General features: G+C 45.3%; 1 protein-coding gene across 3 annotated transcripts in view; it reads left to right on the top strand.

Annotated features, from left to right (window-relative positions):
- Positions 1-26,117, top strand: part of POLR1A (RNA polymerase I subunit A) — an 85,027-nt gene that overhangs the window by 1,522 nt on the left and 57,388 nt on the right. For all 3 annotated transcript variants that reach the window (XM_057742059.1, XM_057742058.1, XM_057742057.1), the window contains exons 2-12: positions 4,478-4,682; positions 5,858-6,007; positions 8,330-8,437; positions 9,380-9,465; positions 9,872-9,975; positions 16,532-16,618; positions 17,814-17,919; positions 18,208-18,370; positions 21,524-21,694; positions 21,827-21,949; positions 24,743-24,973. In XM_057742059.1, the coding sequence (XP_057598042.1) occupies positions 4,478-4,682; positions 5,858-6,007; positions 8,330-8,437; positions 9,380-9,465; positions 9,872-9,975; positions 16,532-16,618; positions 17,814-17,919; positions 18,208-18,370; positions 21,524-21,694; positions 21,827-21,949; positions 24,743-24,973 (1,534 nt within the window). The remainder of the gene's footprint in view (positions 1-4,477; positions 4,683-5,857; positions 6,008-8,329; positions 8,438-9,379; positions 9,466-9,871; positions 9,976-16,531; positions 16,619-17,813; positions 17,920-18,207; positions 18,371-21,523; positions 21,695-21,826; positions 21,950-24,742; positions 24,974-26,117) is intronic.

Here is a 26,117-nt window from a genome sequence, read left to right as displayed (position 1 = left end):
TACTTGCTAAAACATCATCCCTTCCCTCGCCCTACTAAATCACTTGCACATTCCGTAAACTCCGATCAAGTTTCAACATCTGGGCCTTTCCTCAAGCTGTTTCCTCTGCATGCGTTGTCCTCTCTGCCAAAGAGATCTACCTCTCTGCTTTTGCCCCCCACCCCCAGCAGGCACCTGGAGAGCATCTCTCCCCCTCTTAAGGCTCACCTCAACCTCCATCATTTTATGAGGTCTTTCCACACCTAGTACAGCTGTCTATCATGGTGCCTCAGTTACTTTTTTTGCTTGTTTATGTTTCTTTCTCTCTCCACTAGCCTTGAGCTTCCTCATTCCTTTCTTTCATCCTCAACTCCGGTTGAATAACTGGATGAATAAACTCCTGAGCTACAGCAGTATGCTGGCCCAGAAATTTCAATTATATCACCGCTAGCCATAAATAGATACTATTTCATCCAAAAGCAATAGAATTGAATTTTTTTTACAAGTTAATTGTGGAGTTTTCAGACAGGGAACTGCATGAGCAAATTTATACCCATTACTAACATTGTAGACCTGTTTGAGTCTAGGTTTGAGAAATTTCAGTAATTATGCTACCTTTTATTGTGCTAGGTTCTAACAGCTTCCTAGCTCACTTGGAGTAAAAACGAAGTTCTTAAAATGTCCTGGAAAGGTCATTCTGGTCCCTGGTACTTCTTTGAACTCACCTCTGTACTCACCCTGGCCTCCTTGCTGCTCCCAGAGCACCATAGGCACACATCCACCTTAGGACCTTTGCACTCTCTGCTTCTTCCTCCAATAAAGGTGACTGCATGGCTCACTCCGTCATCTCCTTCAGGTCTTTGTTCAAGTATTACCTTCTTAGTTTGGGCTTCCCCCACCACTGGCCCTCTCTATCATCCTTCCCCTTTTCTGCTTTACTTTTCTTCATAGCATTTTCTGCCATCTAATAGACTATGCACTTACTTACTTTGGCTTTTGTCTGCCTGCCTTCAGTAGGATGTAAGGCCCGTGAGCACAGGGATTCTTATTTCACATTTGGGATGTATTTTCCCAGCACCTAAAAGTGTCTGGCACATAATAAGAACTCAATAGATGTTTGTTACGTGCACTCATGGTGGATGGGGGAGCTATATGTTCAGCACTGGGTACTGTCAGTCCTTACTACAACCATTTGTGTTGGTGTCTCCAGTTACAGGAGAGGAAATTCCTGTCCAGAGAGTAAGATGACTCTCTAGGAGGCAGCAAAGGTCATCCTCAAACCCAAGTTGGCTGGTCTTAAACTCTGTTCTCTCCAGTGGAATCCTTGCTGTTGCCCTTCCTCTCCATCCCATTCCTGCAGTGATTAGAAGAATTTTCTCCCCTTCTCCAGCTAGAGAGAGGAACTTTCTTCCCTTAGCATTGAAAGACTTAGGATGAAGACAAAAAAAAAAAAAATTTCAGTTTTGGATGTGAGCCATTTGTGTTGCCTTACAAGCACAGGACACAATTCTTCCGCCCATAGGCACAGGTCTATGTTGGCCCCACCTGCCTACTCTTTTTCCATCATCGTAGGCTCCAGGTGAGGGAATTGAAATAGCAACTTATAGACAGTGATAGAAAGAGGATGTAGTTGTGCAAGGCTTTGCACCCAGACGTAATTAATTTGTGTTTTCCTTACACAGTAAATGTTTTCCTTATTTATAATTCCAGTTAGGTTTTAGAGTTCAGTGTAAAATAAACCAGAAGGAAATGTAGATGAATATTTGTCCAACTCTGAAGGAGAAGGGCTTAGCCTAAAGCTATTGCAAGAAAGTAGTAGTGAGTTTAACTCATTAAAAAAAATTTTAAACTGGGCAACAGTATCATCAAGAAAGTGAAGAGACAGGAATCGGAAGAAATATTTGCAAATCATGTATCTGACAAAGGACTTGTATACAGAATATATAAAGCACTCTTACAACTTAGTAATAGAAAAGCAAATAACCCAATTACAAAACAGGTAAAGGATTTGAATAGACATTTCTCCAAAGAGGATATAAAGATGGCCAATAGGTACATGAAGAGATGCTCAACACCAGTAGTCATCAAAACCACAGTGAGATACTACATGGCACCCACTAGGATGGCTAGAATCAAAAAAATCGCAAAGTGTGTTGGCAGAAATGTGGAGCAGGTAGAGCCTTGGGGTATTGCTGGTGGGACTGTAAAATGCTGCAGCCGCTTTGGAAAACAGTCTGGCAGTTCCTCAAAAACTTAAACATAGAGTTGCCATATGACTCAGCACTTTCACTCCTAGGATATATCCATGAGAAATGAAAAAAATATGTTCACACAGAAATTTGTGTACACGTGTTCTTTTTTTTGTTTTGTTTTGTTTTGTTTTTATACACATGTTCTTATCAGCATTATGTATAATAGCCAAAGTGTAAAACTAACCCAATAAAATATGGTGTATCCATACAATGGAATATTATTTGGTTATAAAAAAAAATGAAGTACAGGCTACAACGTGAATGAACCTTAATAACATGCAAAGTAAAAGAAGCCAGCTATAAGAGAACGCATATCCTATGATTTTGTTTATGTGAAATGTCCAGATGGACAAGTCTCTGGAGATAGAAAGTAGATTAGTCATTGCCTAGGACTGGTGAGGGAGGTAGAAATGGATGAAGACCGAGTGTACGCATCAAATGGCTGAACTAATTGCATGGTATGTGAGTGAGTTATATCTCAGTGAAGCTGTTTAAAGAATTTATAAACTTTCACCTGTGGAAAATGACAAAAGACAGATCCTAAGCTGGGAAAATATTTGCCACCAAAAAGTTAATGTCCTCATGTGTAAGGAGCTCATGTAGAACAATAATAAAAAGTTAAGTTCTTGACATAATAAGTTAAATCTGAAAAAATTTAAATCAAGTAAAGGACCAACATGGCGTTTAAGACAAAACATAATAAAATGATTAATTAACGTGACAGTGGATAGCATTTTTTCACCTAAATTCAGAAAGTTTGGAAGTGCTAAGACTCAGTGCTGGTTAGGACAGGCAGTCTACTGTTAGCCTGTCATTTCTGGAATGCAAGGTGGCAGAATATCCCAAGAGCTTCAAAACAGTTCACCCCCTTTAATTCAGGGATTTCTCTCCACCAAGGAACTAATTATATGTTTAGGAAATACTTAGAAGTTTGAATTACGCTATGCAAAAATCTTTATGCTGTAGGCGGCATAAGCTCATTTATAGTGGAGTTTGGCTAAATGAATTATATTAATTGCCATATGACGAAAGACTTTGTAACTCCTAAGAATTACTTTTCCAAAGAACTTTTAGCGGCCTGAAAACACTTACTTAATGCTAAACGAAAGTGACAAATGCAATACTAGAAATGCCAAATGATCCCAGTTACAGTTTTACGGTTTTTAAAAATGTATCCATAGAAAGAAGTCTGTTAACAGCAGTTTTCTCTAGATTGTGAGATTTGGATTTCATTATCTATTTTCTAATTTACAAAAGAAAAAAAGTTTAAAGCAAACTTGGCATGATTGTAATTTTGGTGGGAGTAGTTAGTTAGGTGTCTATGGGAGCCCCCTTTCAACCAAACAGAAGATCCTGTGATGAAACCTTTAGTAAAGCAGGTTGTATTTCTCAAAGGTTTACATATTTATGTTTAACTTTTCTCAATGCACTGTTCCTACGTACCGGGATTACTGGGTCATCTCCCCTTCACTGAACTGTGTGGGCTTTGGAGTTAGGTCTGCTCCAATCTGAGTCCCTCCCCCACCATTCTGGACTTTGTCACCTGACCACTCTGAGTCTCTTTCCTCCTTTGAGAAATGCATATAGCGATGCCCACCTCAGAGGGTTCAAGTCAGACTAAATGTTGCTTGTAATGCATTTGGCGTGTAGTAGGTACTTTGTATAAAGTCGGCAAATGTGTTTGGTTAGCGCAAGATTTGCACTCTTTTCTTTAAGAACTTTTATTGAGATACAATTGACATACACTAAACTGCATATATTTATTTAAAGTGTACAATTTGATATTTTTTTCTTATTAGTAATGTATATATGGCAATCCCAATCTCCCAATTCACTGCCCCCCCCTGTCCCCGCTTTCCCCACTTGGTGTCCATATGTTTGTTCTCTACATCTGTTGCTCTTTGTGCCTTGCAAGCTAATTGATTTGTACCATTTTTCTATATTCCACATATGTGTGTTAATATACGATATTTGTTTTTCTCTTTCTGCTGAGTCTGGTTTTTAAAGATGTTACCACTCACTGCTCTTCATTCAGCACATATTCACTGAGCAGCTGCTGTGTGCAGGCTGTGTGCTAATTGCTGAGCTGCAGTGAGGAGCAAGGCAGACACCCAGTCTGCCCTCTGGAGCCATCAGCACATCTGAAGACACAGACATTAAATCATCGTTTTGTAAATGTCGAAGAGGAAATGTCCTAGAAGTTGGGTAACCTTAGTCTTCCCTGGTCTTTTTTTTAATCTCCCTAGAAAATTAAGCGTTAAGTCCATTACGAACCCTCGGTACCTGGACAGCCTGGGGAACCCATCGATGAACGGCCTGTACGATTTAGCTCTGGGCCCCGCGGACTCCAAAGAGGTGTGCTCCACCTGCGTGCAGGACTTCAACAACTGTTCCGGGCACCTGGGCCACATCGAGCTCCCGCTCACCGTGTACAACCCTCTCCTGTTTGATGTATGTCCTGGCCCAGGCTGCCCCAGCCTCGTGGGTCTCAGGGCTGTGGGTGGGATTTGTGAATGCCATCCCTTTCCGCAGGGGAAGTGTCTCAGGAGGTCAGCTCCAAACACTCTTGAGTGAAGGTGCTCTTTAGTTTGAGGTTTAAAACCTTGAGGAGCCAAATCTAGTACATTCACCTTGGCCTCTGACCCTACCTAAATGAACCTCAGTTTGATTTCCACAGCTGGGTTCTGTTTACACGGGGGAAAGCGTTCAGATCCATCCCTAGACCTTTTATTTCAAGGGCTCTATGTCTTTCAGAAATGTGGGTGGAGCCTACCTGGCAATAGAGGACTTTGGATTTCTCCAGGCCTCCCTGAGCTCTTCAGGTGCATTGTAGGCTCTTGCTTAGTGGCAGGAGGACCAAAGCTCCAAAAGGCCCGGTGGTAAGCTGAGAGTGAAGTTAACTATGCAGGCGTACTTGTACACTTTCAGCAGCTTACATCTGTTAACCCAGCCTCTGGGATTCGTTTTAAGCTACACAGATGATAGAGTACATGGAAGTGATTTTTAAAAAAAAATATTTAATTATACGGTTGTGCTAGGTCTTAGTTGCAGCAGGAGGGCTCCTTAGTTGTGGCACATGAACTCTTAGTTGTGGCACGTGAGCTCTTAATTGTGGCATGCATGTGGAATCCAGCTCCCTGACCACGTATCGAACCCGGGCCCTCTGTGTTGGGAGTGTGGAGTCTTAACCACTGAACCACCAGGGAAGTCCCATGGACATGATTTTTGTTTGTTAATCGTATTAGGAAAAGAGAATCGTCTTAGTTAAGTACTAAATATTTTAAACATTAAATATTTTAAATGAAACATTTTAATTAAAAAGTTTTCAGTATTTAAATAAGTACTAAATTTAATATTTAAGTAAAATAAAGGTAGTTGCCAACCTCAGACCCAAAGTAAATTTCTAATGTTAATGGGTTAGAATGAAACTGTAAGAGAAAATATAGAGGAATATTGATCAAGTTCTTAAGGTGAAGAAGGACTTTCCAGGGACATAGGGTGAAGTGGAATTATTAAAAGAGTAAACTGACAACGTAAAAACAAAAATCATAAGTACGTATGTTGAAAATCACTTTGACTGCAACGTCACTTTCTAATATCCTGTCTCTTTTATGCCCTCTCTTCAGAAGCTCTACCTGCTGCTCCGGGGTTCCTGTTTAAACTGTCACATGCTGACTTGTCCCCGAGCTGTGGTTCACCTCCTGCTCTGCCAGCTGAGAGTCCTGGAAGTCGGGGCCCTACAAGCAGTGTACGAGCTGGAGAGAATTCTGTACAGGGTAGGTGGGCAGTGGATGTCACGGCAGCCAGGCATGCCAGAGTGGTGGGCACCAGAGCTGTTTGTGTGTGGTCCCTGAGAGTAGTCACCAGAACACATGAGCTTTAAGTCTTGTGACTGGGTACCAATAGCTAGGCGTGAAAATAAGGAGTCTTAAGAATAATTGAAGAAATGTTCATGAAAACAACGTGCGAATACTATTTTACCCATCAGGGAGTTTTTTTTCCCCCTGGACCCAGGATCCAACCAAAGTTCATGCATCGTTTTGGATGGGTACATCTCTTTGGTCTGTTTTAATGTAGACTGTTTTAATATAGAAAATTCTTTTCCTTGATACTGACTTTTTTGAAGGCATAAGACCAGTTGTCTTGTGCACGTCTCACATTCTGGATTTGTCTGATTATTTCCTCACGAGATTCACGTTTTGAGAAGGATACACCTACACAACATAGGATCCTTTGTCCTGCTTTCTCTTAGGAGGCACCTGCCGTCGGGTTGCTCCCCTGCTGGTAATGCTGGGTCTGGTGATTTGAATTAGATGGTGACTAGCAGGTCTCTCTATCGTAAAGAGACATTTTTCTCTTTGTGATTAATTGCTTGCAATTTCCTGGCGCTATTATAAAATCTGATTTAAAATTCATGTCCTGTTTGTAGGTCAAAATACTACTCATTTTTGTCTATCGATTTTTGTTTGAAATAACCTGGCAAAAGTGTCTCATCAATTCTAATAATTTCCTTGTAGGTTCTTTCAGATTTTCAGCACAGTCATACTGCCTGTGAATAACAGCAGTTTTATTTCTTTTCAGTCCTTATATGTTTTGTTTCTTGTTCAGACCTTATTTTGGTGCCTAGGATCTACATTACTGTTCAAGAGGTAGCATGCATCCTTGTTCAAGAGGTAGCACGATTTCTTGTCTTGTTTCTTGTCACAAAGGGAAACCGTTCACATTTCCTCTTCCCCCTCCCTTTCCTGAATAATTCAGTCTTAATGACATTAGGTGGGCAGAGTAGATAGGATTCCACACAGAGGTGTGACCTTGTATGGCTTTTCAGAGCCCAAGTGAGTGAGAAAAATCATTGAAGCAGAGAGCATCTCAGCATGTATAGGCAGCTAAAAAGTTAACCTTTAACTTTTAACAGGTCAGATTTGTCCAAAAGAGAGATTATGAGAGAGAGGAGGATTATCTTAAACCTTTACTCAGAGTAAATTATACATTTTTAGGAATTTGTCTATTTCATCTAAAGTGTCAAATTGATTGGAATAAAATTATTCGTGTTGGGTACTACCTTAAAAAGTTTTCTTGGTTAAGTATACACACAGAAATGCATTAACTGTACCCACAGTCTAACAAATAGTTACAAAGTAACCATCATCCACATGCTCACCTTCAACATCAAGATGTGGTCCTTGTCTCCAGAAACTCCCTCTCTTTCTCCTCCTTGTGTGCTTATTTTTGACCGTTTGTCATTGTACTTAACAGATTCTTTGTAGGAATAATTTGAGGTCTAGGATGCTGGCTGCCTTCCTCCAGAGAGTGTTCTTATTGTTTCTGCCATGTGCTTGGTGGCCTGGGACCACATCCATGTTCAAGGCTGGACTGAACTGCGGCCGATGGGAGTCCAGGTGGTTCTGTTCCAGGGCCAGTCTGGTTCCCAAGGACATGGCCCTTAGGGTCCGCAGCTTCCTGTGTTTGTGGGGTGGGATGTGGCAGGGAGATATCCTATCAGATTCCTGTTCTTGCGCTGACTCTAGGCTTTCATCATTTGAGGCCTTCAAAATGAGAAGTCCAAAATGATTGGATTGTAAAGTGTTTCCAAGGCCAGGCTGCCGTGTTGTGCAGCTCCAGGGAGCATCACAAGTCTGTTGGCATCTTCCCCGGAGGGACAGAGCTACACTGAGGGCTGCCCCGAAGCTGTGCAGGGTGGCAGCCCTGCCTCAGAGCAGCCGCGGCCCTTGTACTCGTAGACCCGCAGTCCCATTTTCCCTACAGTTTGGCCTTGGGTATCCCTCACTGTCCTGTCAGCTCTTCGGAGCTTTACATTTTTAAAAATATTTCATCCTGTCTTGGTTCTTTTCACTTTTTAGTTTGATCTGAATAATCTGGCCCACCACTATTGGAAGCGGAATATTCTTAATTTTGATTTTTTTTTTTTTTTAAACATCAATGTTGCCGGACTGTTTTGAAAAGGCACCACAGCAGCCATGAGGTTTCTTTCTCTCTCCTCACACGAAACTCTCCCATCCTTAGAGAGGCTGCCCCTGGTGCTGTTCATCATACACTTGCTTTACTTTGATCGTATGGTTTTTCTCTTTGTTTTTCAGTTTCTGGAAGAAAATGCTGATCCTACTGCCTTCGAAATTCAGGAAGAATTAGAACAATATACAACCAAAATCCTGCAGAACAACCTCCCTGGATCCCATGGCGCACAGGTGAGTTCTCTCTCTCTGTTCCCAGGACCCTCAACTGTTAGCTTAATTATCACTCTGCCCTGTCATCTGTGCATCCTTTGGTGTCACAGAGTAGACCCGGGTTTGCATCTCAGCTCTGCCTCTCATGGGGCCTGTGACTTTGTAAGTTATATAACTGTCCCCGAGCCACCGGTTGCTCCTCTTTGATGCCTGCCTACAGGACTGACGAGAAGGTTAGGTGAGATTAGAGGTTTGGGTACAGCGTCCACTGAGGCTTATGCTCCAGCTTATGGTCTCACTTGGAGAATGAGGCCCATGTCCTGTTCTCCTTTCTCTCTTCAACGGTAAATGACCACTGTCTCCTTGTCCCCTCATTGCACCTGTGTATGTGTTAATTTGTTCAGTCAATGAATGGTGTAGGTAATCCATCTGCAGGGCTCATCTTGAGATCTGATTCATCCCATGCCCAAGTTTCACACTAGAGATTCTGATTTCATTGATCTGGGGTAGGGCCCCAGGGGAGGGTACAAAAGCCCCCCAGGTGGGTCTTATTTGCAGCCAGCTCAGAACCACTAGTGTAGCTTAACTGCAGACCTGTGTTCCCTCAGAAGCTTGAGGTTCTTTCAAGGGAGGTAGCAGCTGCATCCAGAGGGGTTTGTTTTGAATTGAAGTAGCCTTTAATGATCCTTGGTGTATTTCAAGCCTTCCACTGCATTTATGATCTCTGTATCTTTGTAACGGCTTGGTAAAGTGGTTACTATTCTCATTCCCATATTGGGATGAGAAAACTTAAGGGAAGAAGTCGCTCAGTGATTGGCAGCGTTTGGCTATGTTAGGGTTCTGTGGAGAATTTTAAGAAAGGGGGTGACTTCCTCTGATGTTTCAAAAAAGGCGGAAACCACGAAATGAATACCTACTGGATTCTCTTCAGGATGTAACTCTGAGGTTCCTTGCCTTTAACAGGTGAAAAATGTCTGTGAGAGCAGGAGCAAACTCATCACTTTCTTCTGGAAGGCACAGATGACCGCTAAGAGATGTCCCCACTGCAAGTGAGTACCAGGCTCTTGCCTTCCTCTCTGTTTTTTGGGTTTTTTTTTAAGTTTTATTGAAGTATAGTTGATTTATAATGTGTTAATTTCTGCTGTACAGCAAAGTGAGTCACATATATATACATATAAATATGTTTTTTAAAATATTTTTTCCATGATGGTTTATCACAGGATATTGAATATCATTCCCTGTGCTATTTGTCCATCCTGTATATATAATGGTTTGCATCTGCTAACCCCAAACTCCCAATCCTTCCCTCCTGCACCTGCCCTTCCCCCTTGGCAACCACAAGTCTGTTCTCTATGTGAGTCTGTTTCTGTTTCATAGATATGCTCATTTGTATCATATTTTAGATTTCACATTGTTGGGTTTTTTTTCTCTCCTCACAATTGTCCTCACCTCTAGAACTGGGCGGTCAGTTGTCCGAAAGGAGCACAACAGCAAGCTGACAATCACGTATCCGGCCATGGTGCACAGGAAAGCCGACCAGAAGGACATCGAGCCCCAGGGTAAGCAGCCTGGGCCCTGGGAGGCCCTCGGCGTGTTTTTCACGTGTGGCCATCAGATGTGTCCCGCGCCCTGGGGGTCCCTGGTCCCCTGCACTACATGCTTCTCAGCTGCGCGCTTGTGGTGGGTCAGCACATGGTAGGTGTCCAGGTCCTGAGGGCCGGCGGGCATCCTGGCGAGCGCCCAGCCCTGGCCTCTTGCACAGAACTGACGGCTGGGCTGCAGGCAAGGCAGTGCCCCACAGGCTGAATGGCGCACCTCTTGCCACAGGTGGTCAGTTTCTGAAAGATTTTTGAGGAAGAAGTTAACAAATTTACTTGGCAAATGTTTCAAACCATTTTGTTGTCGAACAAGTGTGGATTTATTTTGAAGTAAAATGTAGGTGAATTTTAAAAGAAAAACTGTTAGCATCCAAAGAACATTAGCGCCTCCTGCAGGCTGCTCCTAGCTGTCCTCATATCCCTGGACTAGAGTGTCTCCCCCTTAGCTCTGCTCTGCCCTTGGGGGTACCTGGGAAGAAATTTGACAGACTTAGTACTCCTCTTTTTTAATTTTTGTAGTTATAAGTTTGTTTAAAGATGCCTTTTTTTTTCCTTTTTTTCTTTTTCTTTTTTTTGGCTGTGTTGGGTCTTCATTGCTGCGCCTGGGCTTTTTCTAATTGTGGCGAGTGGGGGCTACTCTTCATTGCAGTGCTCGGACTTCTCAGTGTGGTGGCTTCTCTTGTTGCAGAGTGCTGGCTCTAGGCACACAGGCTTCCTTAGTTGCAGCATGTGGGCTCAGTAGTTGTGGCGCATGGGTTTAGCTGCCCCGCTGCATGTGGGATCTTCCTGGACCAGGGACTGAACCCGTGTCCCCTGCATTGGCAGGTGGATTCTTAACCACTGTGCCACCAGGGAAATCCCTTGTTTTTTCTTTTGAAGTGAAGATTAAATAAGGTATTCCATTTGAAATACTGAGACCAGTGTCTGTTATGTCATATGTGCTCTGTAGATATTGATCGTTCAGTTTTTGCTATACAGTCCATGTGCCAGGAAGAAAAAGCATCACCTGTGGTGGACCACTTCACTCTACTTCCTATTCTGAGGGGCTTAGAGAAGGTCACTTCTTGGACCTTGGTTTCCAGCTGTGTATAGTGGCAGCAACAGAACTTCTTGCCAAGAGTTGAGGAAATTGCATGTGTGAAAGTCTGTAGCATATTGTTTCTAAACCTTATTCCAGAGTTCAAGAACAAGAAATAGGCAAGGAAATAAGTTCTCTTCCTGGAGTTGCATAATCTTTTACATTGAGGACTATGGCAAGACCTGGACTAAGTAACCGTCTTAGCCATGTGGGCTGCTGTCACAAAAGTACCATAGACTGAGTGGCTTTTATAAACAACAGACATTTCTTTCTCACAGTTCTGGAGGCTGGGAAGTCCAGGGTTGTGGTGCTGGCACATTTGGTGTCTGGTGAGGGCCCACTTCCTCAACGACAACCAACCACTCCCTGTAACCTGACGTGGTGGAAAGGAGCACACGAGCTCTGTTGGGGTCTTTTCATTAGGGCACCAGTCCCAGTCACGAGACTTCCACCTTCATGACCTAATCACCTCGCAAAGGCCTGACCTCCCAACACACCACCATTTCAGGGGGTGCGCGGGGGTGGGGGGTAGAATTTCAACACATGAAGCTTGAGGAAATACAAACATTGAGACCATAGCAATGGCAAACCTGTTTATTATTACTTTTTTTTTAAATTGAGATACAGTTAACATACAATAAACTGCATATATTTAGATTGTACAATTTGGTATCCCAATCTCCCAGTTCATTCCCCCCCAACCCTCCCCACTTTCCCCACTTGGTGTCCATGTGTTTGTTCTCTACATCTGTGTCTCTGTTTCTGCCTTGCAAACTGGTTGATTTGTACCATTTTTCTATAGTCCACATATATGTGTTAATACACGGTATTTGTTTTTCTCTTTCTGACTCACTTCACTCTGTATGACAGTCTCTAGGTCCATCCATGTCTCTAAAAATGTCCCAGTTTCATTGCTTTTTATAGCTGAGTAATATTCCATTGTATATATGTACCACATCTTTTGTATCCATTCATCTGTTGATGGACATTTAGGTTGCTTCCATGTCCTGGCTATTGTAAATAGTGCTGCAGTGAACATTGGAGTGCATGTGTCTTTTTGAATTATGGTGTTCTCTGGGTATATGCCCAGCAGTGGGATTGCTGGGTCATATGGTAGTTCTGTTTTTAGTTTTGCAAGGAACCTCCATACTGTTCTCCACAGTGACTATATCAATTTACATTCCCACCAACAGTGCAAGAGCGTTCCCTTTCCTCCACACCCTCTCCAGCACTTACTGTTTGTAGATTTTCTGATGATGCCCGTTCTAACCAGTGTGAGGTGATACCTCATTGTAGTTTTAAAATGAGCCTTCTATTTTAGACTAATTTTAGATGTGTGGAAGGGTTGCAGACATGATATGGAGAGTTCCTGGGTGCTCTTTACTCAGTTTGCCCTAATGTAGCATCTCAGATCACCATTGTGCCTTTGTCAAAACTAAGAAATTAACATTGGCACACTATTAACTGAACTACAGACTTTAGTTGAATTTCACTGATTTATCCAGTAATGTCCCTTTTACGTTCCAGGATCCAATGCAGGATACCACACTGCGTTTAGAAAGTCTGTTTAATGGTTAACCGTAAACAACCAATAGTTAATCATAAGCAACCAGTGGTTAACTGTAAACAACTGTAAACAACCAGGGTGGATTTGCTACACTGTATAGAGCCCTTAAAACAGTTTTTAAGGTTGTAAACTGCTGCTCTAGCCCTGAGGCTAGAAATGTTCATAGATTGAGAACAAAGATGGTCAGAATTCTAAAGGAGAACTATTTCTTTGGGGCAAATACGTAACAGGTAGCCTTTCAGTGCTTTTGTCAGATGCATTTAGTGAAGTATCTTCACTGCTGCTACACCCCAAATTCTGTACATTAGAAACAAGCCAGCCATAGTCTTTGATGGTTTTAGTATTTGGCAGACATTTACTTGTGGGGCACTCAGGCTCATGACCAGGATCCTGCCTGTGGCCAAGTCCAGTGCCAAGGTGGAGACCTGACCTTGAGGCCTCCCCTCTCGGGGGAGGCTGAAGGTGCGGCAGGTCAGGAGCTCAGGGAGAGGCGATGTGGAGGCAGGTGAGCCTTAGGAGCAAGGATCTGGCCATGCTCCTTGTATCAAAGGGGCGAAGCAGTGAGGCCCGTGCCTCAGTGGTCCCCACGTACTGGTGATCCCATGAGAGGTGCCATAAGCCTGTGAACTTCACATACACTCCAGAGTGTTCCTCAAGCCCCAAGATGATAGCATTTTGAAATGAGAGTTCTTAAAGCTACGGTACTCCATCCGCTGTGATCCAGTCTTCCCCAAGTTATTTGACTTCCCGACATTTTTTTTCACACGGCAGCTCTTAGAGCTCAATGAAACGTACATTAGGGCTGTTCTGAAGTCCCATCGAGGCAGATTTCATTTTTGCAGGCTGCGAAAGTGTCTCGTTTGGAAGGGTGCAGTTCATGTAGGGAGGTGGAATCCTGCAGGTCTCTTCTGACTCAAATCCAGTGAGTGAACCACCCCAGGCTATCTTAACTGTGACTGAACTGTGGTAGGGCCACTTCCTGCTCTGGGGCAGGAGCTGCAGAGCCCTGCCAGGTGCAGCACATCTTCCTCAGCTTTTCAAGCCAGTTTACTAAGAGAGGCATTGTTTCCAGAAATACCCACAAAACTGTTCTTTAGGTTAATGGGGTCTTTTCTCCCCACTGAGCACAGTAGCTTTCTAACTCTGTGGTTTGCCCTTGAAGGTCAGCGACTCTCTTCATTGCATTCCCCACGCTTCTTTCAGTTGCATTAACTGGTTGAAATGTTTTGCTTTATAGGAATCAAAATTTTAAATGTGTAAACTCTTGACCTAACAATTCTACTTTAGTGGTTTCATCCTAATAATTAGGCATGCCCACAGTATTAAGTAGTTTAAAATTGAAAATGACTTCAATGCCTGTTAATGGAGACTAATTAAATAAATTATGGTACATCTATTAATTGATATCCAAGTTACAGATTTTTCTAAAAACTTTCAGTAACATATCTTCTGCAGTTAAAGGAACCAACTAGAGAATTGGAGGTGGACTGAAGCTAGATTTTACAAATGTAGAGAAAAGCAGAAGAGTAGGGTTTGGGGTGGTTTTTTTTTTAATATTTATTTTATTTTTGGCTGTGTCGGGTTTTAGTTGCAGCACGTGGGATCTTCATTGTGATGTTCACTGTGGCGTGTGGGCTCCTCTGCTGTGGCATGTGGGCTCCTAGTTGAGAATGGGGGCTTCTCTCTAGTTGTGGCAAGTGGGCTCAGTAGTTGCCTGCAGCATGTGGGATCTTAGTTCCCCAACCAGGGATCAAACCTGCATCCCCTGCATTGGAAGGCAGATTCTTTTTTTGTTGTTGTTGTTATTTTTTTATTTTTTATAATTAACTGCATATATTTAGAGTGTACAATTTGATATCCCAGTCTCCCAATTCGTTCCCCCCCAACCCTCCCCACTTTCCCCACTTGCTGTCCATATGTTTGTTCTCTAGGAAGGCAGATTCTTTTTTTTTTTTTTTTTTTTTTAATAAATTTATTTTATTTATTTGTTTGTTTATTTTATTGGCTGTGTTGGGTCTTTTTTTGCTGTGCACTGGCTTTCCTTAGTTGCGATGAGTGGGGGCTACTCTCTATTGTGGTGTGCGGGCTCCTCACTGCCATGGCTTCTCGTTGTGGAGCACGGGCTCCAGGCACGTGGGCCCCAGTAGCTGCAGCACATGGACTCAATAGTTGTGGCGCACGGGCTTAGTTGCTCCACGGCATGTGGGATCTTCCTGGAGCAGGGATCGAACCCGTGTCCCCTGCATTGGCAGGCGGATTCTTAACCACTGCGCCACCTAGGAAGCCCGGAAGGCAGATTCTTAATCACTGGACCACCAGGGAAGTTCCAGGGTTTTAAAATGTAGATTAGATTATCTGGGACTTCCCTGGTAGCACAGCGGTTAAGAATCCACTTGCCAATGCAGGGGGCACAGGTTTGATCCCTGGTCTGGGAAGATCCCACATGCCATGGAGCAACTAAGCCCGTACATCACAACTACTGAGCCTGAGCTCTAGAGCCTGCGAGCCACAACTATTGAGCCCGCATGCCACAGCTACTGAAGCCCACTTGCCTAGAGCCCGTGCTCCACAACAAGAGAAGCCACAGCAATGAGAAACCAAAGCACTGCAACCACTCGCCGCATCTAGAGAAAGCCCACACGCGGCAGCAAAGACCCAATGCAGCCAATAAAGAAATTTATAAAAAAATAAAATAAATAGAACAAAACATAGATTATCTTACAGTATTTTGAATGTGTGTATTCAAGCCAGTGAAAATTTAGTATAGCTAGGTCCTAGATACTGTTACATGTTAGACAGACAAGACACGACACAGTTCCTGCCCTGATAAGTACATAAAAAAAGAATATTGAGCAATTTAAAAAAATTTTTTGGCTGCATTGCACAGCTTGTGGGATCTTAGTTCCCTGACCAGGGGTCAAACCTGGGCTCTGAGCAGTGAGAGTGCAGAGTCCTAACCACTGGACCAGCAGGGAATTCCCAAGCAATATTTAATTTCAGTGACTGTATCCCAGAAGAGGTTGATAGTTTTGAACCTAGAGGGTCACATTACTTACTGATCTTTGTTAACCACCTAAGTGCTTAGGGCCACACCTCCTGAGTGGCAGCCCCAAGTGTGATTTTTCTGACTTACTCTGGGTGTAGCTAATAAACAGTATCCCAGAGTGATTGTGCTTCATCTGAGAAACCAGAATCAATCTCCATCTTACACAGCAGCATGATATTTGTAAGAAGAAATTGAATATACGTTCACCCATAAAAATGTTCATCCTCAACCATAATTCTGCTGTGAAACTTTCTGGTAAAAGCCATGTGCATAAAGCTGTTTATCACAGTGAAACTTAAAATAGTGAAAAATTGGGATCAACTCAGATGTCCAACTATTAGAGTGTGGTTAAGTCACTTAGGAAACATCCTGTCAGAGGAATATCATGCAGCCATTAAAAGTGATGGTGAGACAAAAGCTATATGGCAACATGCCGAAATGCTCACAAGATGACAGTAAATGAGCAAAGTAGTACAAAATAAATCCACACCCGAGATTATAGTGATCTAAAACTATATAAATCAAAGGACCAGAAAAGAAAATATAAAAGTGGTAACAGTGGTAACATAATGGAATCGTGGGTGGTTTTTTTTTTCCCCTTTGGCTCTACTTTTTAGATTTCATACACTAGTTATTTGGTTTTCATTACTTTAGAAATTAGATTAAGGGGGAAAAAATCCAGAGCAGAGAGTATGCTGTCCTAGAGATTGATTTTTGTGGTCAGATTGCAGGCTTGGCAGGGTGGGGAAAAGAATTGATAAATCCCACTGCGGAAGGAGTGGCTGTAATTGACTTATTGTGCTCTGATTCTCCTCTTCGGCTCCAGGAATTGAGGAAGCTCAGATGGGAAAACGAGGATACCTCACACCCACCAGTGCCCAAGAACATCTCATCGCTCTTTGGAAGAATGAAGGTGCTGTACCAGCCTAAAGAAATAGCCCTTTGATTTCCTGGAGTCATTTACCCTGCCTTTTTATTTTTATTTTTTCAGAATTGTGATTCTTGTAGATCTCTCCTGAAATCAAGCTATAGGTTTGGGGCAGGCTTCAGGGTACATTGTCATTGATGCCTTATAGCATGGGGAAGGTCATCATACCTTGAACCGTGAACTCGATAATTATTGCAACTGAGCCTGGTCATTAAATGACAGCTGCAGGTGGGCATCGCTTAATACAGTTTGACATATGTCTCGAAGGTTCAGTGTAACTCACCTTATTTTAAATGCCCATAAATAAAAGGTTTTTTTTTTTTTTAAGGTTTCTATGGGAATTCCTTCTGTGAATCAAAAAATGAACTCTCTTTTTTTTAATTAGGATTTTCATACATTTTAATTCCCTACAAAAAGGAAAGTCTGCCGTTAGTTTTTGAGTTTATAAGAAAAGCCCACGTCACCCACCCTCTGGGAGTGTTCTGGAACACTAAATGTAACCACTGTGTAATGACAAGCACTTAAAAATGAAAATCTTGCTAAAGAGATAAGTGATGTCAGGAAAAAAAAGAGCACTCAAGCTAGCATGAGTGTTGCAGGCCCTGACATGTTTTATTCATTCTTCCTGTACCTTTTTTTTTAGGTTACCAGAAACTTAAAACACAGCTTTGATCTATAGCCCGTCCCCTCTTGGTAGCATCTGTGTGGAGGGTTTTTTATTTTGTTTCATTTTTAAGAACTTAGCTTTTTTTAGGTTTGATTTTTGTTTCTTTATCTCAAATACATTTTTAAAATAAATACCAAAGTAATGAGTGTGTGTGTGTGTGTGTGAGAGAGAGAGAGAGAGAGAGAGTGAGTCTGTGATCCAGGAAGGTAACCAGAAGCATGTGAAAGTTTTTGTTTCCCATCCTTGTCCACCTCAGCCCCTGGGCTTAGCACTGTCATCCCAATAGTACACGTCCTTAAACCTGTCATCTCCCCTGTGTGCAGGCTCACAACACCAAGAGACTATTTTTTGCTTTTTCATTTTTATAAAGACAAATGTGATCTTACTGTACGTGTTGTCCTATGTTCTGGAGTGGGTTTTTTTTTTTTTTCAACTCAGTAAAATTTTTGTCATCACCCTTCCATGCTCTTATGTGTAGATTTAAATGATCTTTTTGGTTTATTTCAAACACAGGATTCTTTCTGAATTACCTTTTTTTGGGACTGGAAGATGTTGGCATGGAATCCAGATTCAATCCCAGTATGTTCTTTCTGGATTTCGTGGTGGTGCCACCCTCAAGGTAATGCCCTTTCATTGGCTTTATCTCACCTAAAAAAGGTTCATGGAGTAACTGAATAATGACCTCTGGGAGAGGATGATGGAAGGGTCAAGGGGGCTGAGAAACAAAGCAGCAGTTCCACTCCCAGATGGCCAGTGGGAGGAGTGTCTTCCTCTCCATTTTTCCTGAATGCAGGAGGAATGTGGGTTTCCTTTTGAGTGTAGGCGGGTATGAGTAGGGATGGGCGAGAGGCTAAGGAACACAACCCTTCCTGCTAAGTACCCACTGATTCCACATGTCCTCCTGCAGGTATCGCCCCGTCAACCGCCTCGGGGACCAGATGTTTACCAATGGCCAGACAGTGAACCTGCAGGCTGTCATGAAGGACGTGGTTCTGATCCGAAAGCTTCTGGCGTTGATGGCCCAAGAACAGGAGCTGCCCAGTGAGGTGGCAGCACCTGCCACAGATGAGGTCAGGGCCGCCTTGGAGCTGAAGTCATAGTTCTAACTCCCTGTGCTTTGGGTCCCAGGAGATGCTGGTTCGCAGTTCTCTACGGCTGTGTGTGAGCCGTGGGTTCGGGAGGACCAGATGATGTCCAGGGGAAAGTGTGGGTCTGAGCGTGGCCCCAACGGTCATGCCCAGTGGCCTTGATTGAGTTGCTCTAACTTCTTGGTCTCGTCTCCAAGAAACTCGTCTAATTTCTTGGTCTCATCTCCACTGTAAAATGCATGTGGTCTGTGGTGAGATTTTTATATGTGGTTTTGTGCTCGGCCACCTGCTCTCACTGGCAGCTCTAGAAAGAACAGTCTGCTCCCCTCAGCTGAAAGAATGTCCCTCCTTGGTTATAGGACCAGAGCCCGTGTCACTCAGCTCTGGTTTTGGCTTATGAAGGTCTCCAGCATTGGGGTCAGGAAGGCAGTGTTGTCGTTTGTAGGAATTTCCCAGAATAGGACTTTCAGATGTGAGGCCTCAACTTCTTCCCCAGTAAATGGTGGAGCTGAATTCAGTTTTTGTGTTTCAGCAAACATTTCCCAAGCCCCTCTGTGTGGGCATAAAGCTGAGTCAGGCATTCAGAAAGTTTGATGAGATCCCTGACCTCCTTCCCAGCTCTGAGATGCTCTCTGGATGCAAACAGAAAGGACTGTCTCCCAGGCTCCCTTCGCCTGCTGGGACGGGGCCATCACCAGGTGGCGCCACTGTCTGTCCCAGACACCCATGTTCTGAGTTACTCAGCCTTTCTGCTTGGGGTTTTCTGGTTTTGCTTAAGTTTTCTGATCTGCTGGTGGAAATGTGCTTTTAAAAACCCTCAGTATTAGAGAAACCTGTCATCTGCAGGTCCTAATCCAGTTTCAGAGGGAAGGCCACGGGATAGCCAGGTCCAGTGAGCAGGGCTAAGGATTGTCCCTTGAAACTAGGGCAGCCCTTTGCCCAGGAGAAAAAGCTAAGCCTGCAGAAATGAACAGCATCCTCTCTGATTCCGAAGGTCCTTGCTACCTGAAGTCACAGGGCCCCTTTCCATCTGATTAATAGAATGAGTTGTTTCTTCCCACACTTGCTCCCCTGGTGGCCCGCTCACAAATCGTGGATGCCTGGTGTGGGTGGGCAAGCGCCGTTCCAGGCACTGAGAATATACAGGCGAGACAAGTAGTCACACAGCCCCGAGTCAGGTGATGCCGTAAGAAGGGGGTGAGTTTGACGGGGCCCCTGTCCTTCTACAGGTGGTCATCTCTTCCTGTGAGCCTCCTTCAACCAGAGCAGAAAATACGCCTGTCCTCTCTATAACTGAGAAGACCCTCCTGTTCTGTAGGGTTAGGGACAAGCCCACTTTATCTCTAATGGGCTCCCTGACCTTCTAGTTTACTGGGTCTTCCCCCACCCTCCTCCCTCCCCTCAGTGCTGACAGGTTCCTTCTCTCATCTGACCCACACTGGGACAAGGGACCATCTGTCTCCTTTGTCACACCCAGCCCAACAGGGCCAGTCCAGGTGGCCAGACAGTGTCAGTAGGTGGTGCTCTAGGGCAGCTTACTACCTCAAGGCCTGTCGCCAGGGCAGGTGGCAGAAAAGAGGAAGAGGCAGAGACAGAAATATTGGAAGGACTGGTTAGGTATTTCATTGAGACCAGGATATCAGCCAATAACTTGACATAACCTACATCTTAATTGATGACATGGGAAGTCATATGGCAAACATTTTTCCTTGTAAGAAATTGTTTCACCTCCATTTTTATAAGTGCTTTGGGTCAGGTTTTTCCAAAACCATAAATAAAGCTGGAACTCCATATGAGAATCAGTTATCTGGCAGGATAACAGAGCTTCGTAAGAAGGGTGTTGATATAGGAAGACCTTCTAGGGTTGTCTTAAGAATTAGATAGTAAGGGACTGCTGCTAGCAGATACTTCCATTACCTTCTTGGCTTGCACACTTGGAGGGAATAAGCTACCGTGCTGAGAAGCCCTCGTAGCAAATAATTGAAGGTGGCCTCTGGCCAACAGCCAACTAGAAACTGAGACCCTTAGTCCAGGAGCCCACAAGGAACTGAATCCTGCCGACAGTCATGTCAGCTTAGAAGTGAATCCTCCCCCAGTCGAACCTTCAGCTGAGACCCTAGCCCTGGTTGACTCCTTTACAGCAGCCCGGGAAAGACTCTAAGCAGAGAAGCCAGTTAAGCTGTGCCCAAATTCCTGACTCTCAGAAACTGTGTGATAATAAATGTATCTCAGTTTAAAAGGAAAGAAAGGAACCTTCTTAGAAATTTGAGTTCATTTTGCTCCCATAAAGAGATGGGCTGGTAAATAGGTCGTGGGGCTGATGTTTTGTTGATGCATATGGACAAGATTGACTTTTTTTTTTTTTAGTATTTATTTATTTAGGCTGTGCTGGGTCTTAGTTGTGGCACACGGGATCTCTATTGTGACATGTTTAGTTGCGGCATGCGGATTTCTTAGTTGTGGCACGTGGGTTTCTTAGTTGCAGTATGCATGTGAGATCTAGTTCCCTGACCAGAGATCGAACCTGGACCCCCTGCATTGGTGGCATGGAATCTTTTTTTTTTTTTTAATAGATTATTTATTTATTTATTTATTTATTTATTGGCTGCATTGGGTCTTCGTTGCTGTGCACAGGCTTTCTCTAGTTGCAGTGAGTGGGGGCTACTCTTCGTTGTGGTGCATGGGCTTCTCATTATGGTGGCTTCTCTTGTTGTGGAGCACAGGCTGTAGGCACAGGGGCTTCAGTAGTTGTGGCGCATGGTCTCAATAGTTGTGGCTCATGGGCTTTAGAGTGCAGGCTTAGCAGTTGTGGCGCACGGGCTTAGTGGCCTGTGGGATCTTCCCGGACCAGGGATCGAACCCATGTCCCCTGCATTGGCAGGCGGATTCTCAACCACTGTGCCACCAGGGAAGCCCCCATGGGTGTGGAGTCTTACCCACTGGACTACCAGGGAAGTCCCAGACAAGATTGATTTAGGAGCACTTTTGCCACTGATCTGTCAAGTTTAAAAGATATAAAGGCAAACTCCAGAGCTCATTGTGTGTCAGAGCTGAAGTAAGAAAGAAAAATGGAACCAGGTCTGGCCTTTTTGAAGTTCTTCCATCACGCCTGTTTTCTTGGTTATATCTCGGCAGGAAAAAGATTCTTCAGTCGCTATGGACCGGTCCTTTTTGAGTCTGCTTCCAGGCCAGTCCCTCACAGACAAACTTTACAACATTTGGATTCGCCTTCAGAGCCACGTCAACATTGTGTTTGACAGCGAGATGGACAAATTAATGATGGAAAAGTACCCTGGCATTAGACAGGTGAGCAGTGAGTTGGATCCCCATTGCTAGCCAAAGGGATAAATAATAAACATGTTTGTCTTGAAGAAAGAAAATAATAAACATACTTGATTTTTTTTGTTTGTTTTTTTGTGGACTTTTTTCCCCATAAAGATCCTGGAGAAGAAGGATGGTTTATTCCGAAAGCACATGATGGGAAAGCGAGTAGACTATGCGGCCCGCTCAGTCATCTGCCCGGACATGTACATCAACACCAACGAAATTGGAATTCCCATGGTGTGTGCTGCTAAGTGGCGGATGGGAGTGGCGAGGAGGGCTGGGGAGAAGGCGTACGGCCGACTGCAGTGGCTTGGGTGGGACTGCCTCTGTCTCTTCTCTGACGAGCCGTTCAGAGGGGACCCTGAGGCCGTGGGGTAGCATTGCTCTTGCTCCCTGCCAGGTCTCCAAACACCCTCCACCCACAAGGAAGACCCACCGCCTGGGCCACCAGGTAGCAGACCCAGAGTGCACGTCCCGCCCGCCTAGCTCCCTCATACCTGTCTTGGCCTCGTCTTTAAACCTTCCTGATGAGACTGAATACATGACAGAGATGAGGAGGAGGGAAGGGAGGGTTTCCGCCCCATGTTCTAGCCCGGCGTCAGGAGTCTGGGCCGCGGAGGAGGGGAGAGAGCCCAGAGAGCAGGCATCGCCCATCCTCCCAGATCGCAGGGGTAGGTGGTGTGCTGGGGGAGCCGGCCTCCTTTCCTCACTTCCCCAGCCCTTCAAGCTGTGGTGCTCAGGGGCAGCGGCCCCTTAATCGGCTTCCTCCTGAATGGGCCTTGAGGTCAGTGATAGAAGATGGCTTCATTCCGCCTGGTGGAGAGGCGCATCTCCTCACGCATGGCTGCCTTGCCACTCTCGGGGGAGGACCGGTGAGGAGCAGAGAGCAGAGCTCAAGTGTTCTGATGGCCTCCCGCCTGCTGCCACCTCATCCCTCGGGCACACGTGGGCTTCCTGGACAAGGGCTCTCCTGTGAGGGGACAAGAGTCAGAGAACGCCCAGTCTTGTGCCCACGGCCTCCTGGGAAACAGGGGTCTTTGCTTGGAAGCTGGGTCAGGTGGCAGGGAAAGGCATTGGGAAGCCCAGTGGTGACAGTCCTGAGTCCGAGGTCCTGTGGGGAGACCTGTTCGTTGCTTTCTTTGGACAGAGGGCAGGGGCTCCCCCTGTTGGCTTTGGCCTCATGGTGCCTCCAGGGTCCCTGGCTTTGGGAGAGACCTTTAGTACTGCTCCTCTTTCCACCTTCTAGGGTCCTCTCTTTCTTGGATCTGGGTTCATTTGGTAATGGAGGGACTCTGAAGTTCTCCCTCTGCCCACCTCCAGCCTGCCCCAAGCCTCAGGGCCATGGTGGCCTGGGGTGTTACTCACAGGATAGCCTTGAGGAGCAGAGTGTGTGAAGCTGCCTCTTGGTCCCTTGTGGCACGCCCTTCCCATCTAGCACCATGGACGGGTTTACAGAAGCAGAGGAGGTGAAGTTTGGGGAATAAGCTAGAGACCCAGCAGTGAACCAGACAGACTAGCGTGTCCCCCGTGGGACTTGCATTCCAGCGGTGGAGCTGCACCAACAGATACACACGTACAGATCTTCCTCCACTTATGATGGGGTTACATCCCTGGAAACCCGTCATAAGGTGGAAATGGCATGGGTCGAAAATGCATTCCATGGACCCAACCTAACAGCATAGTTTAGGCTAACCTATCTTAAGTGTGCTCAGAACACTTCTGTTAGCCTACAATTGGGCAGAAATCATCTAATATAAAGCCTGTTTTATAAGAAAGTGTTGAGGGCTTCCTAGGTGGTGCAGTGGTTAAGAATCCGCCTGCCAATGCAGGGGACACAGGTTCGATCCCTGCTCCAGGAAGATCCCACATGCCACAGAGCAACTAAGCCCGCGTGCCAAAAAAACAAACAAACAATAATAAAGTGTTGAATATCTCATGTCAGTTACTGGATGCTGTCCTGAAAGTGAACAATAGGATGGCTCTAAGCGTGTAGGTTACTTACCCTTGTGATCACAGGGCTGACCGCCAGCTGCAGCTCGCGGCCCCTGCCCTGCTTCACAAGAGTATGGTACCGCGTTTCACTAGCCCAGGGAAAGACTGAAATTCAAAATGGGGAGTACGATTTGTACTGAACGCATGCTGGTTTCGCACCATCGTAAAGTCCCTGAAATCCTAAGTCGGGCACAGTCTGTATATACACATTCTGTCAAGTGGTGGTCGGGGCGTTGGTAGAAGTGGAGCAGGCTGTGGGGCCGGGAGCGCAGGGCAGGGTGGCCAGGAGGGCCTTTCCCACAGCCATCCACACATAGATTTGGTCAGTGTTCAGCGAGTTCCTTTATGAGGGACTTCTCAGAGTCTCTAATGTAGTTATGTGCCTTTCGAAGCATCAAAGGGTTTTAATACTCAGTAGCTCAGTACTTGCTTAATGAGGGAACTCGTTTTTCTTGGAGTGTGGTGCAGGTCTGGTGTGTCAAATGAAGCCCTGCGTTTTCTCATGTATCGGGAGACCGAATCAGTTTCATCTTAAGCCAAGCAAAGAGATTATTCGTATGCCCTGTCTGGGCTCAGGGCACAGGCCACCATCAATTAGTGATGGCTGCTGGGGGATGGGGAGAGTGCTGGCGGGGGAGGGCGGGACTCGAGGGCAGATATTTGCTGTCTCACTCAAGCGAGTGTTCCAGGCTGTATTCCATCTTTTGGGACTACGACTTTATTGGCAGACCAGGAAACGATGAAATTCTAAAATGGGTTAAAAAAATTTTATATAAACTACAACACTCAGATTACTTTCTTTGGGCAGACTCTGCTAGAAAAGAACACCTCATCTCTTCCCTTAAGAGAACAAGTTTGGGAAAATGATGTAGAAAAGGCAGGGAGGATGCTGCTTTACTTCCTGAAGGATGACCTTGGCTCAGAGAGGATCTGTGCATCCTAGGGGAAAAGTCACAACAGCCCGTTGAGTTGAATTTGGGGGTCCGTGTAACCTTTCTGCCCCTCCCCTGAATTTTCTCATCCACTCCTTGTTTCCAGGTGTTCGCCACAAAGCTGACCTACCCTCAGCCAGTCACCCCCTGGAATGTTCAGGAACTGAGGCAGGCGGTCATCAACGGCCCCAGTGTGCACCCAGGAGCCTCCATGGTCATCAATGAGGACGGCAGCCGCACGGCCCTGAGCACCTCAGACCTAACCCAGCGGGAAGCCGTGGCCAAACAGCTCCTGACACCTGCCACGGGGGCACCTAAGCCCCAGGGGACAAAAATCGTGAGTGATGGGCAGATTGGGGCCGGGGCTCTGCCTCCTCCTGTCAGCACCCCTGTGACTGCCGGCTGCTGGCTGTGGCCTTAGTGAGTGCTGGTGCCGGAATGCCTTCCCCACTACCCCGTTCCCCCCACGCAGAGGAAGCTGCTGCCCCCACGTGTGGTGTTCCCTGGGGCCTTAACACCATGAATAAAACTTCATTTGGCCACCCCATGCATGCAAGACAATTCTGGGTACACGTCAAGGGCTTGAGAAATGCTCTTGAGTTATAACTCTTGTTGTGACTTGCTGCCCCTGAAGAGGGCTACTCAGAGGATGGTTCTCAGAGCAGCAGCATCCCTGGAGCTGGTGGGAAATGTGCATTCGTTCCTTCCCCTCCCCCCCACCCCTGGATTAGACTCTCTGGGAATGGAAGCCAGGAATCTGTCTGTTAACAAGCCCTGCAGAGGGTTCCTCTGCATGCTAAAGTTTGAGAACTGCCCTAAAGGAAGGAAACATTCAGTGTCTGTGATAACTGAAAACGGACAGGTTTCATCTGATGCTTCAGTTTTGGGGGATTCCTAGTTCTTGCCTATAGTACTATGTTAAGGGATCCCAAGGCTTTATCTGGGCTCCGCTGGAAAGAATACGTGATTGATTAGCAATGTCTGCTGAGGGCATAAGATGGGTGGGTGACATCACTTGTGTCGGTATCAAATAATAACCATTCCTGCTGGGAGGGGTGTAGCAAACGACCCTTAACCAGGCAACAGTGGCGGAAGTTGTTGGAGTGAAATGGACTGGATTTGGGATTAATTTATGGTGACCGCCCAGAGTCAGGGGATGACTGAGTGCGTCTTCTGCACCCACCTGCGCGTTTGTTAGACCTCCCCTTGCCCTCTGACACATCCAGACCCAGTGACCGACTAGGTCTTCTCTTTAGTGGGTTTGAGTTCTACAGAGGACCACTGGTCCTTGAAGGAACTTTGGTTAGAGGACAGTGGAGGAGAGGAAGACTTGTCATGGTGACCATGGGTCCCCCATTGCTCTTCACCACGGCCTGTCCTCTTGCTTCCTGTCTGTCTCACCGCTGTCCCGAGGTAAAGCAGTAACAGGCCTTGTGTTTTCTGCCGTGGTGGCCGCGGGCACACGCAGACACAGATCTAGT

This window comes from Hippopotamus amphibius, chromosome 7 (assembly GCF_030028045.1).
Source record: "Hippopotamus amphibius kiboko isolate mHipAmp2 chromosome 7, mHipAmp2.hap2, whole genome shotgun sequence".
NCBI classification, from domain to species: Eukaryota; Metazoa; Chordata; class Mammalia; order Artiodactyla; family Hippopotamidae; genus Hippopotamus; species Hippopotamus amphibius.
This window is presented reverse-complemented; position numbering and strand designations above follow the sequence as displayed.